This window comes from Sorex araneus, chromosome 3, assembly GCF_027595985.1.
Source record: "Sorex araneus isolate mSorAra2 chromosome 3, mSorAra2.pri, whole genome shotgun sequence".
Classification (NCBI taxonomy): Eukaryota; Metazoa; Chordata; class Mammalia; order Eulipotyphla; family Soricidae; genus Sorex; species Sorex araneus.
In genome coordinates, this window is record NC_073304.1 from 92859331 (window position 1) to 92880162 (window position 20832).

General features: G+C 37.1%; 1 protein-coding gene across 6 annotated transcripts; it reads left to right on the plus strand.

The window, feature by feature from the left end:
* The first annotated feature begins 6346 nt into the window (after positions 1–6346).
* CTXN2 (cortexin 2) lies at positions 6347–18975 on the plus strand. Of its 6 annotated transcripts, none has more exons than XM_055130044.1 (3): positions 6347–6556; positions 6764–7226; positions 18546–18975. In XM_055130044.1, the coding sequence occupies exon 3, from the start codon at positions 18603–18605 to the stop codon at positions 18846–18848; it is 246 nt and encodes an 81-aa protein (XP_054986019.1). In that variant the 5' UTR covers positions 6347–6556; positions 6764–7226; positions 18546–18602; the 3' UTR covers positions 18849–18975. The 6 variants fall into 6 exon arrangements, with proteins under 6 accessions (XP_054986019.1, XP_054986020.1, XP_004609708.1 ...); XM_055130045.1 differs by having other exon boundaries at positions 6767–7226; XM_055130046.1 differs by lacking the exon at positions 6347–6556 and adding an exon at positions 15586–15876 and having other exon boundaries at positions 6655–7226.
* The last annotated feature ends 1857 nt before the right edge of the window (positions 18976–20832 follow it).

A 20832-nucleotide genomic window follows, 5' to 3' on the forward strand; every position in this document is an offset into this window, starting at 1 on the left:
GGAGCAATAGCACAGCGGGTAGGGCATTTGCCTTGCACACGGCTGACCCAGGTTCGATTCCCAGCATCCCATATGGTCCCCTGAGCACCGCCAGGCGTAATTCCTGAGTGCAGAGCCAGGAGTAACTCCTGTGCATCGCCAGGTGTGACCCAAAAAGCAAAAAAAAAAAAAAAAGAAATCATCATTGAGCGAAAGGCCAGGAGTAACCCTGAACACAAACTAGATGCACCCTCCCTTACCAAAAAAAAAGTGTAACATGTTATTTTCCTTACTAAATTAACAAATCTCAATTGTGAGTAAGATCCCCGAGTTATCTCTGATGCATCTAAGACTCTGCTTGATATTATTGTTACTATCCTATCATACAGTGACAGTGGTTCTGACAATACCAGCATCATTAAGGCAATGAATAGGGTCCATTGATTTCAAGTTAGACACATGCACCCAGACTACTAATACTTCTGGGTGCTAGTTTCAGAAGAACTTCTGAAAAATAATCCATATTTTTCCAACGTTTTATTTTTCAACATTTTATTTGAACATCATCTAAAGGCCTGGAATAATTATACAAGAATTCTTGTGGGACTGGAGAGACAAGGTGGTTGCCTTGCAGGCAGCCAACCCCAGTTAAATCCTTAGCAATGAATATGGTACCCTGACCACTGCCAAAACTGACCCCTGAGCACAGAGCCAGGTAAAAGCCTAGAACTCTACTGGGTGTGATCCAAACTCTTCTCCCCTAGATAACTACTTTGAATATAAAATATTGTACAAGACTAGTAAAAATTATTTGATCCTTGGGAACAGTCAGACAGTACAGCAGGTAGAGGACTTGGCTTGCATGTGAGCAACTGGGGTTAATTCTCCTGCATCACAAGCCCACCAGGAATGAATCCTGAGTGCAGAGCCAGGAGTAAGATATTAAAAGGTGAGGTCATGGGAGAAGGAGGAGGAATGTATTAGGGATTTTTTTGTGCTTTCCACTCATTGTTTTTCTGGGCTCCTAAAATTGTTTTTAAAGACAAAGTCCATTCCATTACAAGTGCCAATATTTAGGGGAAAATCACAATGGGAAAATACCAGTGAAAAACCTATGCAACTTTACAATCAGGTTATTAGTAAAAACATTTATAGACTTGATTTTAAAAATACTAACAGAGCTGCAAATACAAGTTAAAAATACATATCAAGGGGTTAGAGACATAGTAGAGTGGGTAGGGCATTTGCCTTGCACATGGCTAACCCAAGTTCAATCCCTGGAATCCCATATGGTCCTCCAAGTCCTTCCAGGAGTGATCCCTGAGCTCGAGCTGGGAGTAACAAAAATCATTAATAAATATTCGGAACATATAAGGCAAGGTTCAGTGATGACAGGAGCACATATAGAAAGATCAGGAAGAGGTGAGTAGTATATAATTCAAAACAAAGTATGTGGCCAAAAAAAGTCAAGAGAAAGTTGAAATGAATGACACTGAAAGGGACTACCTATCCTCCTACTTTTCTGCACTCCGCTAAGTTAGTGGACTTGCTGTAAAGTTGTTTTCACTTGGCAGTCAACACTATTGTATTAAGAAAAATTGTGTAAACCAATTTGTCTCCACATTTGTTAACCTTCTTGATTAGCAATAGCATACTAGCTGATATTATAGAAACATATTCTGCTACAGAATAAACTGATTTTGCTCTACTGTTTCTTTAACTCAGCAAGATAAATTAACCCAATGACTATAAATTATACTATGGTGTGGCTCACACATTCATGGGGACTTTGTTCCAAGATATTCTTATACTTACTAGATTTAACAGTAAATATGGAAGAGGGCTTAAAGTATACTTTAAAAGAAAACATCAAGGCTTATGGGCAGTAAGTTAAAGCCAATTACATATAACTTCATTTAAATAAACCATTCTTAACTGAAATATTTAGTACATTTTTTATGTGCAGGAAAGTTTACCCACAAAACACATCTCATTTTCAATGGAACTTATCCAATAGACCAGCATTAGATCATTATCTATACTGAAGTGTCATCATGCTCAATTCACTTATGAGTCCACTTACTTAGAAAATTTCTTCACTGTTGACAAAAATCACACAGTCATTTTCTAATCAAGTCTAATCATCCTATTACTGTACTCTCTAATGCTATTTCAACATTTTCTGTATTGGCTACTCCCTAGAGATCAGATGGTAAATAAACTAGAAAAAGAAATTCAAAGAAAGAAAAATAGGAAACAAGAAACAGAAATAAGTGGAACTTTGAGCCACTCGGTAAATATTAATGCAAAACTGATCATGATACCACTTATCATTCATTTTGGAAAAAAAATTTTTAATTGCTCTATAGGTTATTTTGGAGTTTTAGAACCATAGAAAGGACTACCAGATCTGGTAAAAGCACTGGACTTTGTTTGGTTTTGTTTTTGCACTTCATTTTGAACAATGACAAAATACTCATCAGTACGTTTTTCTACTGGAATTTTGATCATTCCAATCATTGTTAATCCCTTCCCAGTATATTAAAATTAGGACCAGAGTGATAGTACATTGAGCACGGTTCTTGCTTCACACACAGTTGACCGGGGTTCAATCCCTGGTATCACATATGGTCCTTCAGGCCTGCCAGGAGTGATCCATGAGCACAGACCCAGAAATATGCCCTGAGAACTGCTGGTTATGGCTCCAAAACCAATTTGAAATAGTGTCATATATTATTGACTAATCTAGGAAGCAAGGGAGGGAAAGATAGAAACTTCCCTGGTCCAGGAGCAAAAATAAATAAACAACAACACTGATGAAGAAAAAAAATACATGGGTTGATAAAAATGACAATAAAAATATGTAAAAATGCATTTTTAATGAGCAGATGTTCTTGGATATAAATAGATACTTAAAATTACCTAAAATAAACATTGGATTAACATTTAAAGTATTATATTTTTGTCTTTTTTCTTTTGGTAAGGCTGGGACAGGGGTAAATAGAAGAGTTTGCTCTTACTGGAAAGTCCTCAGGGCTATTCCTGGCTCTGCGCTCAGGAGTGGCCACTGCGGTGCTCTGGGGACCACACATAGTGCTGAGGACTGAACTGGTTTCAGGAACATGAAGGGCAAGTGCCTTAAAACTATTTTACTTCTGAGGGCTGGAGAGATAATACAGAGCGTAGGGTGTTTACTTTGCATGCATCACACATCATACTATAGCCAACATTTTTTGGCAAAAAAAAAGTAGAGAAATAAATTTGTTCTTATTTTTATTTTATCTACTTCAATTCCGTGAGCTTTTGGTTGTTGTTTCATTAAGGATATTTATATGAGGAACCACACTGAAAAAGAGAATTAGGGTTAGAGTGAATGCATGCTTTCCATAAAGAAACTCCTGTTTTGTTTTTGTTTGTAACAAAAAGAAAAGACAAATGTAGTCAGTTACATAATTTACATGACACAGCAAAGGAAGACACACTTAGGTAGTTTAAGTAAAAGGAAGTGGTATTATAGATTAATACATAAGTGGTATAGAAAAAATGGTTTTTTAAAGCAATGTCATATAAGAAATAGTAAGTGGGCTGCAGAAATAATTCAATGGACCAGAACCAAGGTTCAATCTCTGCTACTCACCTCCAGTGGTCCCCTAAGCATCACTGAAAGTGAACTGCTGAGCAAAACAACCTCAGTTGGGAGCAAATATAACCCAAGCACCAATAAAAAAGAGAAATGATCTGTTGACCATCTTTAGTAATAAGCCTATAGTAGTCACAGAGCGGGCTGTATCACCTGATGAGTGTTCTAAGCAGAATATTTGCAATATAAACTAAAAGTGTTATGCTTAAGTAAAGGAAATTCTGTTTGAGAGAAGCCTAAATAATGTTATATATATATATAGAGAGAGATAGATAGATAGATATGTTTCACTTCTAAAAATTTGAATTGCTCTGGAAATAAATCACAGGCTATCCAGAATATTGGCCGAGCACATGTCCTTTAGAAGAGCATCCATCTATTTTGTATCTATAAGCAATTTTTAATAAGATCTAGACAGCAGACATTGGCAAAAGACCTAAAGTACAGGTATTTTAGCTTTTCTCTATTTTGTTATTTTTCCTTGCTTTTTTGGCAACAGAGAATAAAACATAAATTATTTCTGTGCTATGGCACTTCATAGATTTTATGTTTTGCAATGTATCTTATCAAGGGCAGAGACCAAATGTCATATATCTTTGTATTCCAGTATGTAGCAAAGGAAATGGAACATAATGGACTTTTAATCCATTACACTTTTTTGAATGACCCACTTTGCAGACTTTTATGACCATCACCATTGCTCATATTGCTTGAAAAGATCAAGATCATGTACCAACTAACACCAAAGAATCTAATTTTTATAGAAACTTTCTTTTAGCATCAATTTACAAGCATTTGGTGGAAGCACAGTCAATGATATGCAGAGGTACGCATGGTTTTAAAAATAACAGGGGCTAGAGCAACAGCACAGGGGTAGGGCCCTTGCTTAGTATGCGGCCAACTTGGGTTTGATCCCTGGCATCCCGTATGGTCCCCCAAGCTCTCAAAGAGTAGTTCTTGAGTGCAGAGCCATGACTATCTCTGAGAACCTCTGGGTCCCAAAAAACAACAAAAACAAAAACAAATAAAAATAAATAATAGAAGACAATGTAGAACAACCTCTAAAAAATCCATGTATATGACAGCAGAGCAGGATACTCACCAGTGATATAAAACAATGATCCTGTTCCACTTTCTAAGCCAAATATGATTTACTAAATAATATTTATATTGGTGGTGTATGTATTTTTAAGATCAGAATAATGGTTATTGACTATGAAATCACATTTATGGAATTAATCGGGAAAGTCAAAAATCTCCAACCAAGATAACAAATTCTTGGAGTAGAGTTCATACATCAGTGGTAGAACTAGCAGTAGCTAATTCTGTTTTCTTGAGCTGGGTTTTCAAAAGTAATAAGTAGAAGTAGGACACAGTATGAAAGACAGAAGTATAGAGTAGAACAAACTGCAGAGATTATCCAGACAATGTAAAATTCAAATTTAAATTACCAAATATATGAGAAGAGAGGGCATATGAGAAGGGACATAGGAACAGTGGTGGAGGGACCTGGCATTTTGAAGGTCGATACAAGGCAGTAGCATTGTATCCTAAGACATATATTTACTCTCTTATAAAACAATATTATCTCAACAAATTAAATATACATCTTAAAAATGGTCCCTTCTCTATCCTAACTACCTTTCGCCCCACACACACTTGGGGTAAGCTTCCAACTGTGAGCCAGTCCTTTCTGGCCCCTGTTTTTCCTGGTCTTAGATAGTAGTCTCATACTATTTTTTAAATATCCACAAATTAGTGAGGTCATTCTATATCTGTCCCTCTCCTTCTGACTCATTTTACTCAGCATGCCACTCTCCATGTCCATCCACTTATAAACAAATTTCATGGCTTCATTTTTTTCTAATAGCTGTGTAGTATTCCACTGTGTAGATATACCACAGTTTCTTTATCCAGTCATCTATTCCCGGGTACTCAGGTTGTTTCCAGACTCTAGCTATTGTGAATAGTGCTACAACAAACATAGGAAAATATAGGATTGCAGGTGGCATTTCTGCTGTGTGTTGTTGGGTCAACAGGGTATATTCCCAGAAGTGGCATTGCTGGGTCAAATGGGAACTCAATTTCTAGATTTTGGGGAATGTCCATATTGTTTTACAAAACTTTTCAGCAAAATTTAAACTATCAATAAAATCATGGCAAAAAAACAAGTTACTGTTATTCTATTCTCTCTCTTTTCTCTGATGGACATTTAGTTATAAAGTTTTTGATAGTCGTAAGTAAAAATTAATAACTTTGTTTAGCACATCCTTGTAGACTACTATTTTCCTTTATTTGTAAGTCTATGAAGTGTCCTAAATTAACAAATACTATAAGTGACTCTAGATTTTATTTTCATTTCATTAATTAACCTATATATACACCTCTCATTTATGTGTTTTCACCATGGTTTTGTATAAATGAGTACCAAATTACACATCTTAATTTTCCCAACCACTGAAAGTTCAGTTATTAATGAGTGAAAAATAATATTTTTTTCAGACCTACAGGTGTTTGAAACTAGGTTTTGGATATATTCTCCAGACATGAGCAGAATTGGAAACGAAGAAAAAGGTTTTTTTTTTCCTCAATTGTTTTGTTTTTCTGGCAACACGGTTTAGGTTTGGAATGTAAATGATGTGATCAACATTTTTAAGAAAATGTGCTTTGCAATTGCTGAGGGGCTTTATCCCAGCAGCTGTTGTGTGGTGTCTTTAAAGCTCATACCTGAGAGCAATGTCTTACTACGCAATGTTTCAGCACTACGGACAGCGCACAGCCCCGGCTCCTCCAAAAGGGAGGGGATTTCAGTTGGATTTGCGTAGAAGGGAAAACAAGACGAGTGAGGAATAATAACTCCAGTAGAAGCTCGCAGTCCCCAGTTAAATCAGATTATCTTGCACTCCGGTCTTTCCGTGATCAGATGAGAAGCAACACGTAAGAATTTAACGCTTACTTTTTTCTATCGAGACTGCGGTCACTGAGGTCAGCAAAACGCGAATGACACAACTGTCAGGGCAGCGAGGAGGGAAACGAGGGTCTTAACAAATTCATTCAATTTCCATTGCCTGGGGAAACCAAGAGGGTGATCAACTCCGATCGCTAATCTGCAGAGCGCACCTATTTTTTTTTCTTTCTTTTTAGCAGGATGAGGATGAGATAGAGCCTGTTGCTGCCCTGGGAGGCTCCTTTTTCGGCTCTGGCTCACACACACACACACACACACACACACACACACACACACACACACACACACACACACACACACACAGAGGCAGGCGCCCTCAGACATACACACAAACAACACACAGGCGCCTCCGCGTAAATATTTACACACTGCCACAGTGAAGTCATCCACGCACATTTTCTTGCAAATCCACTCGCGCACACACGCACTTCACATGCACTTGAGTCCTATCTCACTGATAGCCACAGATATTTACACACCTAGGCCAGGAAAGCCCTAACAGCAGTGGGTCCAGTGACTCCCTGCAGATTCCCAGGATACGCCTTTTACATTGTTTCTGAACCGATCAGCGAACACAGACAAACCTGTCAACACTAGTCCACTCGCTGGATGTCATCTCCATGGCAACAAGCATGGAAGGTGAGACACCGCTGCAGCCTGCGAAGTAACTTTCTCCCCCTGCATTAACTGACAGGGTTCCAATGCAGGTCCAGATAAGAAGCATGTTCTCATTCTCTTGTTTTTCTAAAGCTCGGGAGTGGGAAGGAGGAGGGCGGGTCTGGGTGGGGGAGGGAGTCTGCAGTTTGGGTGAGTTCAAATTCGGAAGGAGAGGGCCCCAATATTTCCCTGCTGCTGCTGCTGTTGCTTCTGCCAAAGAAAAGAAATAAATAAAAATAAAAAGGATGTGCTGTGTGTGCTGTCAGATTGCCGATGATTTTCCTAAATTGTTTGCTAGGAGGTTTCAGGGCTTTACTTTGTCCAAAGAAAACTGGAGACAAATAAGGCAGAATGACAATGACAGTCTCCATTTCTCTAATGATGAGACATTTTGAGAATTTTCAGACCAGGTTTTCAGACCTTTAGAATCAAGGACTGGAGTGAGTCCTTGAGGAGCTATGGAAAAATTCTCTGAAGGGAATTCTCTTTAAGGGTAAAATTTGAAAGGCTGGGGGTGGATTGTAGCAGATTTCAAGATTTGGGATACCTGGCAAGGCCTGAAATGCATGCACTTCATCATAAGGAAGACATCTGGGTTTGTAATTTAAGATTTCTTTTAATTCCAACACAATTCATTTATTATGATTAGCTGGCTCTATATGGATAAGTCCTTAATTATTATCTTTTCCTTTGTTGTTTTAAAAGGCTATCATAAGATTCATATTTGATGTGGGGTTTATATGTTTATGAGAGGAATTTTTAAGTTGGGGACATCTTATATTTTCCATTTTATGAAATATAAATGTTCATATGATTAACACTAGAGATTATTGCATCTAATTACTACAATCAACATATTCTTCACCCAGAATTCCATACTCCATTACAATATTTGCTACTCCAGATTTGCTATTTGGAATACTACTTATAGGTAAACAAGAAGGGAAAAACCTGTTGATTAAAATAAAATATAGAAGGTTGTCTTTAATGATTCTATGTTTTACTATTGGTTTCTGCAATTTCATATTAAGCATGCAAACTAAATAAATTTTTCTAAAAATCACTTTTCTTATCTCTAATCAGTAAACTTATGTTATAGAAAAAACAAACAGCATATGCAGCACAATATATATGAAAGGCTACATAATTAGGTATAAAATTTTAGTCAACCCCAATTGACTACTCACAATGGTATTATTTATATGACTGATCACTGAAAGATTTTGTTTATTCATTCATTGCTGATTAGCTGTAAAGCAACTAAATGATGCTTGGGATATTTAGTACCTATAGGTATAAACTTGGTCTAATCTAATCCAATTATTTACCAGAATTTAGTAATCTCATTTCCTGTTAATTATAAAGATAGGAGGTGCTTTAGGATTACTTTCTCATTTCTAAAGTATATAAACATATCTTGAGACAAATAATCTTCATTATGACAAAATGTTGCTTAAAACTTTAATCAGATCCAGGTAATTTAACTGTTCATTGTGATAATTTTACAAATAATTTTATCAACATAAAATGTGACATTCTACTCTTAAAAATTTTTTTTCAGCTATTTTTTCCCCATACAGGCTCTTTTTTAGTTTGTGGTTTGGAAAGCTCAATGGTCTAAATTTTTGTCAGTTTTTTTTCATTTTCTATCTCCTAGTCAGCAAGATATTAACAGATGTATTTCCTTTAAATTAGGCATTAGAATGTCTGCTGCATAGAACACATTGACTTTTTGTTTATCCACATCATCCAGAAATTAGAGGATGTAGTAAATGTATATTTCATCCACAGTTACTGAGTAATTTTAAAATTTTAATTATGAAGAGGGAAATTATTGTAACTGAAGAATTCTATTTAGTCTTAGCAACATTTTGTTAATTAGATAGACTTTATACATATTATACTCTATGCCAATCTATAAAGGGATAAAGATTATCATGCTTAGCAACATATCAAAAACTATGTGAGGGGAAACTGTACAAGTAAGTCAAATGGAGAATTTGAATAGATAATTGAAAATTTAGGCCTAAAATACTGATATTTTAATTGCTACATATATGACAAGAGCATCATCCTTGCTGAACAGATTGTTAACCAATTACTGAACTGTGAAAAATAAAGCAAATTTGATTTATATCTTCTTTACTTCATGTGTGTGACTCAACGTATTAAACTAAAGGCCTCACATTTTTGAGTCATGTGCTCTATCCCATAGCTACGTATACCTCAGGCCTACTGGCTTTTATTCATATAATTATGTAATTTATTTATATAATTATATAATTTACTTATACGGTTATATATACAAAGCCTGTAGCAATGGCTGTTTTGTTCTATTTCCTCTCTCTTTGTTTTGTTTTGCTTTGTTTTGGATCTAATCCAGGACCTCATACATGTCAGACTCCACATTTGGACCGCATTCTCAGCCCCAGATTTCATTCAACCTTTGAATTGTGTCCACTCAGATTTTCTCCTTGACCTATAGTTTGTTTCCATCTATAATATAAGGTCAATATGAAGGTATATATAAAAGTTTAAGTTCTTTTTAAGATGTGGCCAGAGATATAGCACAGTGATTAGGATGTTTGCCTTGCATGCAGCCCCCCTTGCATATCATTCTTTGAGCAGTGCCAGGAGTGATTCCTGAGCAGAAGACCAGGTGTAGCCATGAGCGTTGCTGGACATGGCCAAAAAAAAAAAAAAGCAAAAAGACAACCAAACTAACAACAACAATACAAAACCTTTAAAATAAAAGAATGTTAATGGACCCTCTATTCTCCCTAGAGTTTTTCTTAATGTTTGGAGGGAAAGTAGGTTTTCTGGTTTTATTGAAATTATATATGCATTTTGAAAGTATGATTAACAGTATTGTAAATCTAGGTATCTTGATTTAAAATATGGTTAAACAATTGTTTTTAAGAAAAATATCAGGGTTTTTGGAATCTTTAAGTTTATTTACTTGGCTCTACTGAAACCTGAACACAGGGCCAGAGGTAAGGCTCAGAGGACTAGAGCATATACTTTCCATGTAGGATCTCTGCATCTAATCCCCGCCACTGCATTACCATAATTCCTGTGCATCACTGGGAGTGGCCCCAAAACCAAAAAATAAAAAATTGAAAACGTAACAGAAAACTATGTCCTCTTACTAAAATAATGTGCCAAATAATCTACACTCCTGTACTTTGAATTTGGGGTGGAGGTCTTCTCAGAAGTGCTGGGGCACAGTGCTGGGGGGCCATGTGGTGTTGGGTCTCAACCCTGAAGTCCTGTGCATGCCAAGCATGTGTGCATGACCTTTGAACTCTCTATCTCTGGCCTGCATGTTTGAAATCTGCAAGGAAACCTTCCTTTTTGTTGTTTCTCCTTTATCACTCATAGTTCTGATCACATCTGTTTTCTTCTTATGCAAGAGGCATTCTTCAAGGAATACACCTAGGTTTAGCCTGTCATTGATTATTTGTAATAATTGCAAAAAAACTTTTAACATATTTACAACAAAAATGCCCTCCAAATTTATTCAGAACAATTTGATCTGGATTCCTCGGGATTAATACTTTGATAATTTGAATATGGCTATTGTCTTCCCTCTTTTTAAAAATTTTTATTAGTGAATCACCATGAGGTACAGTTAACAAACTTATGAACTTTCATGTTTGCATTTCATTTACATCCCTCCACCAGTGCCCATTCTCCTCCACCAATGTTCCCAGTATCCCTCCCACCACCCCCACCCACCTCGTCACCCCATCCTGCCTCTGCAGCAGAGCATTCCCTTTTGTTCTCTCTCCTGTTGGATATTGTAGTTTGCAATAGAGGTATTGAGTGGCCATCCTGTTCGGTCTACAGTCTACTTTTGGCACGCAGCTTTCAACCTGAGAGGATCCTCCCAATATTCTCTACTACGTGTTCCTTTCTCTATCTCAGCTGCCTTTTCCCCAAGCATTGAGGCCAGTTTCCAAGCTATGAGGCAGACCTCCTGATTCTTATCTCTATTACTCTTGGGTGTCAGTCTCCCATTCTGCTATTTTATATTCCACAGGTGAGTGTGATCTTTCTATGTCTGCCTCCTTTCTGACTCATTTCACTCAACATAATACTTTCCATGTTGATCCATTTATATGAAAATTTCATGACTTAATCTTTTCTAACAGCTGCATAGTATTCCATTGTGTAGATGTACCGAAGTTTCTTTAACCATTCATATGTCTGGGGGCACTCCAGTTTTTTCCAGATTTTGGCTATTGTAAACAGTGCTGCAATGAACATACAAGTGCAAATGTCATTTCTACTATACTTTGTTGACCCAGGAGATGTATTGCTGGATCAAATGGGAGCTCATTTCTAATTTTTTGAGAATTTTCCATATTGTTTTCCAAAAGGGCTGAACCAGTCGGCATTGCCACCAGCAGTGAAGGAGAGTCCCTTTGTTCCCACATCCGCTCCAACACGGGTTGCTTTTGTTTTTTTGTATGTGGGCCAGTCTCTGTGGTGTGAGATGATATCTCATTGTTGTTTTGATCTGCATCTCCCTGATGATTAGTGATGTAGAGCATTATTGTCTTCCATTTTCTGGGAAAAAATAAGATCCGTCCTTCCTGCCTGCCTGCCTTTCTTCTCTCTCTCTCTCTCTCTCTCTCTCTCTCTCTCTCTCTCTCTCTCTCTCTCTCCCCACCCCTCTTTCTGTCCCTCTCTTTCTTTCCTTTGTGAGCAGAGCACTGAATCCAGGGATGCCTTACACAAAAAAAGGCAAGTACTCTGCTGCTGACCTACATCCTTGGATTTTTTTTTCATTTTGATGAGGATGATAAGGACAATGACGACGATGATGATGATGATAATGATGATGATGATGATGATGATGATTATGTGATGATGATTTTTGGCCACATCTAGGGTGCTTAAGGGAAACTCCTGGTGCAATGCTCTAGAACTGCTTCTGTGCTTGGGAGATGGTGCAGTGTTAGAGATCAAACCAAGGCTTCCAGCATGCAAAGTGTGCTTCAGCCCATTAAGCTATCTCTCCTGCCCATCAACAATTGTCTCCTCTTAAAGAAGTTTAAAAATGCATATGTATACTGAATTCTCTCCATTCTTGATTTTTTTTCTACACAAACTTGATTTGGCAAAAATAGTACAGCAGACATTCTACTCTACTAGCAATTTTTGCTGGGCCAAAGGAACTTGTCTTTTAAATACCACTGCTTAAATGTGAGCTATATGCCAGCTATGAAAACCACAAATTCACTGAATCCAGAACTAAACTTTTTTTACTCTCCAAGTCTACACATTATCATTTCTTTACATTTTGCAATTAAAGAACCATCCTCACACTTGTCCAAGCTTTATAGAGTGGAATCATCTTTCAAGTTTTTCTTCTTACGGCTCATGACATCACAGTTGCCAAATCTCATCCCTCACATCTATGTAGACATACTTTAAAACCTGTAATCTCTTTCACAAAAACCCAAGAACAAACAAAAAATTTCTGATCCCCAAATATGTGAAGTCTCTATTTCTTCTAAATTTAATCATCATCTTTGAATCATTTTTAAAAAGAGACTAAGGATAATCTTTTCAACCCTATAAAATTATTATGAAGATTATATAAAATACTATGTAAAGCCACACTTGCAAGAATGTGGTAGATACTAAAAAGTTATTGTTTCCTTTTCCCTTATGTTACTTATATAGAAGCCTTCATTATTTCATTCTTGATTGTGCTCGGATCTAAAACAAACCTTTTACGTTGAGAGATCCTTGGCTACTAGAACATAATAACTATTGAAAAAACACTTTTGGATGAAAGTAAGGTGTGACCAATTCATAGTAATAATGTAATTACTTTTGATCATTTATGCACTATTAAATCTAAGAATTTGCTTATTTAAGCAACCACTTTACATTTTTGATTTATAACCACTTTTGATTAACTGTGACCTGCAGATATATTTCATACAAACTACTAAATCAAGTATTATACATATGGTGTTGGAGCATCTATTTCCTTATCATTTAAATAAAGGAAATTAATAGCACTTCTGTCAAACTTTATGTTCTGGCTTCATTCAAAACTCTTATAATCAGGGTTGCCTTGAATTATGATATCGTGGCCTTCTCATTGAACTTTCATGTCAGCTTTGCTTTTTTGTTCTTTTTGTTGTTGTTGTTTGGTATTTGGTTTGGGGCCAATACCTTGTAATGACCAGGGTTTACTACTGGCTTTTGCTCAGGGATCACTCCTGGCATTGCTCAGGGGACCATTTGTGGTGTTAGGAATTGAGCTCAGATTGGCCACATGTAAGGCAAGTACTTTACCTGATGAACTCTCTCTCTCTCTGGATCTTTATTCCAGCTTTGTGACAAATTTAATAATGGTCACTTCAATAATTTAAACCTACTCACTAAAGATTTTTGGGTATTAGTGAATCTAATACAAAAGCAAGGAAATATTTCTACTTTGAATTAGCTGCTAAATGTTTATTTCTAACTTCCTGAGAGATTTCTTAAATCAAAGTTTTCTTGTTTGTTTCAAACAAATGCATTTTCATGTTTTATGGATGCTTAAAGCATATTTTTAAAAATCAGAGTGTCATTCACCAAAAAATCATATTCTACAATTAATTTGGTTAATTAAATTTTAACTTTTATTAAATACCCTAAACATGGAACTATGGTAACTGCTTCAAAGAAGTTGTTTTTCCAATGAGATGTAATACAGCTCTAAGAAAAAATGAAATCATGTAGTTTGGTGCAATGTGGATGGGACTGAAAAACATGTAACAATGAAATAAATCAGAGGGAGAGCAAATTCCAGATGATCTCACCCATCTGTGGTATACAGAGAGACAAAACAGGGAATCCAGCATTGAACAGTAACAAACTCTTGGCATTGGATTACAAAACTTTTAAACAGTGAATAGATCTGTAAGGGGGAAAATGAAGTTGAAGCAAAGGTGCCAGGACACTAGTGGAGGGTTGGGAAATGTTGGGGTGAGGGATTACAGTAATTTTTTATATAAATACTACAAATTTTAAAATTATAGCCATGTTACCTAAACTATAATTTTAAATATTTTAAAGAAAAAAGTAGGTGTTTTTCCATTTAAAGTACTAAGTGACTCAATAGCTAGTCTATGACTAATAACAAAAGATCACTTTCTATATGCTAGGAAAGTTGTAACATAAGAAGTTTTATATTTCTAATCAGGAAGATAACTTATTTCAATTTAATAGGGGCAAAAAAGTGTTGTGCCTTCTTTAAAAATTTGTTTATTTGGTCGTTGGTGGTCTTGAATAAGAATAGCAGAGTGATATGGGTTAAGTGGATTAACTATTGGCCACGAATCCACAGAGAAATTCTGGAAGGACCAGCTATATGTCATCCCATGACTGTGCCATGGGCTGGAGCAATAGCACAGCATGTAGGGCATTTGCCTTGCACGTGGCCGACCCGGGTTCAATTCCTCCACCCCTCTCAGAGAGCCCAGCAAGCTACCGAGAGTATCTCACCCGCATGGCAGAGCCTGGCAAGCTGCCTGTGGCATATTCAATATGCCAAAAACAGTAGCAACAAGCCTCACAATGAAGACGTTACTGGTGCCCACTCGAGCAAATCAATGAACAACGAAATGACAGTGATAGTGATAGTGATGACTGTGCCATCATTGTAATTTTAAAAAACATCTAAAAAATAAAATTACTATTTTAACTGGGACTCAGCGCAGATTTTCGACCTGGCACACACCCTCCGCAATAGGGTCCTGCTCTGCCAGCTGCTCAACAACCTCCAGGCGCACTCCATCAACCTCAAGTAGATCAACCTGAGGCCGCAGATGTCCCAGGTGCTCCCCAGAGACAGAGATGCAGGCAGGTGCATGTTTGTCAGTGTGCAGATCGTTACAGCATGCCAGTCGACCAAAAGCTTACATTCACTAGATTGGGAACACCTGTAAAGGTGACTAGAGGCCGCTCTAAAAGCCTCCATCCCTCTTGGAGAGCCCGGCAAGCTACCGAGAATATCCCGCCCACACGGAAGAGCCTGGCAAGCTACCCTTGGCATACTCAATATGCCAAATACAGTAACAACGACATTCCTTATTCCCCTGATCCTGAAAGAGTCCCCAATACATCATCGGGCTACACTAGCATATGACAGGGACAATGGAGACCCTACTGGTGCCCACTTGAGCAAATCGATGAACAACAGGATGACAATGATACAGTGATACAGTGATTTTAACTCAGTTTAGGCTGTTTCTGCATTATGGTAATATGAGCTATTTGGGTAAAAAAAAGACAGGTCATTAAAACTGCTCTTTTTTTTTAAGTTTTGTGACAGCAACTGTTGTATTCCTGAGAAACTGAGCCAGACTTCAGTGTGCAGAGCTTTCATTGTGTTGAGATCACCACAAATGGAGGGGGAAGAATAATTGGGCAGAACTTGAGCTGAGGTGTGAGTTCAAAAGCCTCAGTTTACCCCTGGGAACCTTAGAGTTCCAATAGTTTCAGAGTTTCGAAACAGTTACAATTTCAGAGTTGTGTCCATTCCAATCAAGATGGCCCCGCCTGTCACTGAAAACCGTCTGCCCTATGAGGGGGCTGTTTCCTGGGCTGAGGCGGCTCTCTGATGGTAAGGAATCCGTGAAGGGCAAGAACAAATGAAGCCTGTTGGCTGGCAGCATTCCCAGCCACTGGGCAACAAGTCCTTCTTTGATGAGAATCTGTGAAGCACAGCACAGTGTCCACCAATAAATCAGGTTTATTGTCTTCTCTTAGCCACAGGTTTCCTGAAATATTCAAATGTTACTGCCCAACAAGGTTATGGTTCTGAGGAAGGGCAGAAAAAAATCCAGCAGGGGGAATTAGCTGAATACAATGGCATGACTCGGCATGTCAGTTACATGACAAATGTTTAACCCAGCATCTCTATATAGAAACATCCTGGTAGATTTTTGTTTTGTTTTGTTATTTCTTACTCTTTTTTAACTTTTTCAGTTTCTCCATCCATCCAACAAAGAATCAGAACGTATATAGATCTCAACAAAATAGTTTTTATGGCTGGAGAGATAGTTCAGTGGGTGGGGGGGCTTGCCTTAAATGTGGCCAGCCCGAGTTTTATCCCTAGTATCCACATAGTTCCCCCTGCCAGTAAGGAGTGATTTTTGAGGGCAGAGCCAAGCATAACCCTGACTACTGCTGGTAATTACCCAAAAACATTTAAAAATTTTTTAATTGATGAAAATAATAGTATTACAGTAAAAGTAATAGTATTAAAAGTAAGTGTTAAAAGTAGCAAAAGTAATAGTATTAGAGATTCTTAAGTTTAAGAGATTCTAAGTTTAAGGTAAGTAAACATTTAGTCCAATATCCTCCGCCTTCAACAGGACAAAGAACATGAAAATACTGTCACTGTTACTGTCATCCCGTTGCTCATCAATTTTCTTGAGTGGGCACCAGTAATGTCTCTATTGTAAGACTTGTTACTGATTTTGGCATATCAGATACACCACTGGTAGCTTGCCAGGCTCTCTGAGAGGGACAGAGGAATCGAACCCGGGTCAGCCTGTGTGCAAGGCAAATGCCCTACGCGCTGAAAACACAATCTTTAAAAATATTTTGAGCTACTTTAAGTGATCCTAAATTTTAAAGAAATAATAAAATATTTTCAGTATATCATACTTGGCGAGGCAGAAAAAGTAAAATGGTGGAAGTTCAACAGGGTTTAAAGGAATATATTTTTATTTATTAAGCAAAAATGTCAAATAAACATCATATACAAGAAAAAAACTGAATATTTCTGCAACTTAAGGCTTGGAGATAGAACTCATAATCCCATTGTGGAAAAAAACAAATGTTGTTTGATATTGCATGTTGTATTAGTTGGCAAACAATTTTGAAAGCAAAGGAACATATTTTTTTTAATTTCTCTCTTTCCCCACTTTTTACTGTTCATTCCTTGTTCTCTCTTTTGCCAAAAGTTAGAAAATTTTAAAAGTCTAAATTTTTATTTATAAAATTTATAAATAAATTTTATTTTGGGTTGGAGAGATAATACAATGGGGAGGGCACTTGCCTTGCATCTGGCCAAGTAGGTTGGACACTCAGTACTCCCTGTGGTCACTGACTCCCACCAGGAGTGATCTCTGAGTTGCAGAGCCAAGAGTAAGCCCTGAGAACCACCAGGTATGCCCTCCTGCCTGCCAAAGTCTAAATCAGTCATTTTAACAAATACATTTCTTCAAATTATCAGAAGGAACAACAAAAATACCGAAAACATATCATTCGTAATTACCAAACAGCAAGCTATTTGAGGACACTCTTCTCAAGAAAGGTGGCTGTGGTTTACTGATCATTTTGTTTAATTCACGGATTTTAAATTTTAGGAATTTTTTGATGTTAACAGTAAGATACCAAATGTCTGTTTTTGCTTCCATTCGACATTATTCTTTCTAAATGTATTTGTTGGGTTTTGGAATTTCAATACATTATGAGTTTTGGAGTAGAAATTTGGATGAAAAGGAACTAGGGAGCTTATCTTGAAACTGGATTTATGTAAAGAACATACTGCTTAACTTGAACCTCATGTTTACTGAGGGTGTTTGGAGAGTTAATAGCAATGATAGGGAATTGGTTAATAGCCCACAACTATGATTGTGTGTTACTTGTTAGTGGCTGTGTTGGGTACTTCTCTTACTGATGGAATTGTTAAAATATATTTTGTCCCTTTAAGAAATTAGCAGTTGGAGACCAGGTTTGGCTCAGTGGAAGAGTGGAAAGGTCTGGGTTCACACACACACACACACACCATAACATTTAGTTTATGAAGTGGGAGTGTAAAAGAAAATACTGGTACATAAATATGAAGCAGAGGAAGTAGAGAAGAGACATATTTATAAAGGTCATAATTTTTAGACAAAGGGCAGTGGTGATACACTTTAAACATGATTATTTATGACTATCTACACCTTCCAAAATAAAATGTAAATAGATGACAATCCATGTCAAAGAACCAGAGATTTAATCATCTTTTGGTGTCCTCTGAATGCTTAATTTCCTACTTGAATTTACATTTATAATCCATAGCACAGTGAAATTTGTCCAGGATGGGCAATTTTGTAATTACTATAGTAGAGGTAGCATCTCCAATACTAATTTTGTTCAGATCCATACATGATGATGTGCTACAACAGCTTTTGTGAATTAAATGGTGAGGGTTTGAAAAATGCCAGCTTTCATAAACTATTACCTGATCGATAGCATGCACCGTAGAAACTAAATGGAATCTAATTTTGTTTCCAGGCCAAGAGGTGACTCCAGCAAGATTTCTAAAGGGTCACAAGGATGTGACAGAGAATAATGAGTAGTCCCTACTGTGGCAACTCTTCAGCTAAGATGAGTGTCAACGAAGTATCAGCTTTCTCATTGACTCTGGAACAAAAAACTGGTTTTGCTTTTGTGGGGATTTTGTGTATCTTCCTGGGACTTCTTATTATTCGATGCTTCAAAATCCTGCTCGATCCTTATAGCAGCATGCCTTCTTCTACATGGGAAGATGAAGTTGAAGAATTTGATAAGGGGACATTTGAATATGCACTTGCCTGAGAGCACCAGCTTTATTGTTGCCACTGGGACACATGGTGGATATAATTACAATGACCTTGAGTGCACTGGAGAGAGGCTTGTTTTAGTCAATGAATTCAATAAATGTGTGTGGTTGATTCTGACACCATTTACCATGTTGTGTTGTATAAACAATAAACCATTGCTGGTGTTCTTCACTTTTCTTTTTCCCTACATATAGATTCCTACAGATGAGAAAATAAGGTCTGCTCCAACCATATGTAGCAACTTTATTATAATCTCTAACATCTGCTTCAAATCTCTGCTTTCACTTTTTTGTAAATGAGCTATGTTGTATTCTTCCTGCTCTTTTCTGTCCTTCTGCACTGTTCAGATACTTTACCCATATTCCTAATTCTAACTACCTATAATGAAATTAGGTATTTAAGACATAAAAGGCCCACAGATCAATGAATAAACAGAAATGGCTTTTCCTAAGAAAAGCCACTGGCCAGATATGCTCACAAGTGAAAAAGCATCCCCATCCACAGATAACCCAGCTATTCATTGCTGCAGGCCCTAAAGCACATGCATCTCAGAATTATCTCACTTGTCTAAGTCCTCTCCTTCTAAAATATCTTGTAGCAAAGCCCTTACATTGGGTTCCAACACAGAATTTTATTTTACTGATACTCTCTCTTACTTTCTATAATTAGTATTTTTTAAAGTTTAATGATTCTGTACCCTACCAGCAATGAAAGAGCAGTTTTTTTCTCTGCCAGGAATAGAACTGTGCAATGGAGATTATCTCATGTCCCAAGGTCATCACTCTAGAGAATGACTATGCAGTCAACTAAAGATTCCTTGCTTATAAATGTCCTATGGTTAGACTTCAGAGACTCTTAGGATCTTAGTAGGTAGAGGAAATCAGGCTTGGATCACCTGATAACCATTTAGTAATTTGGTCCAAGAACACTCATTGGAGCCATGCTCAACTGGACATCCAGAATGATGTATATTCCATGACACTATGCACCTCCTTCATAAGTGATACTTTTAAAATAACTGAAATATATGTGAATTACCATATGTGCCATTCATCTTCCAGGCAAGATCCATCAAGACTCTTCATCTCAGTGATTAGAATACATCAAGGTCTTATGTTACTAGAACATAACAAGAGGAAAAGCCACCCTGCACAAAACCAGAAGATAAAAACTTATGAAGCATTAGTTCCACAAACTTTTCAGATATCTTCAACATTACAATGATATAATCCCTAATCTCACCAGAAAAGTTCTTTTAACACAAAGTGGTTTTATTCATAACAGTTATTCATGCTCATTGTGTGAAATTGGTTTGGGGATTAGGATAGGGTGTTATAATCATGGGAAAAAAGAAGACCACATCTATATTTTCAGAGCCAAAATGAAAACAATATGAAAACATGTACATGCTAACCATAGTTTGACTGCAACACAGAAATCCCATGAGATCCTAATCCTCCTAAGAACAGGTGCCTAGTGTTATAGTTTGATCATCATCTAGTTGCCTCTTCCCAAGATCTCTGTCAGTAAGAACAAGAGGAAAACAAAGAAGCATATGCTTGACAATTCTCCATTTCCCTTATACACCTTTCTGAAAGACCTGAATTAAAATGATCTTTCAAGTTTGGCTTTATGGATGTTGTAATTTCATCCATAGCTCCCTCCCAAACATGTCCCATTTGTCCCAGAAAGCCTGAATCCCTCTAGTAGAGAATAATGACTTTCATCTCCCAGGTCAAGATAAGAGGCACAGAATGAAAATGTCTGGTTGATATAAGACCAAGACTTTTAACGTACAGTATTTGGTAGTCAGGCCTCAAGGAAAAGAAAATGAACTGCTCTCAGAGGTAGTCACAGTCTTTGGCAATGAAAGAAGGTTAAAAAAATGTGGTCTTCTGCAAGTGAGGTATATTTGAATTGCAGGGAACGTAGAGAGGTGGCACAAGTATGTATAAGTGATATCACAGCTCCTGTCCAAG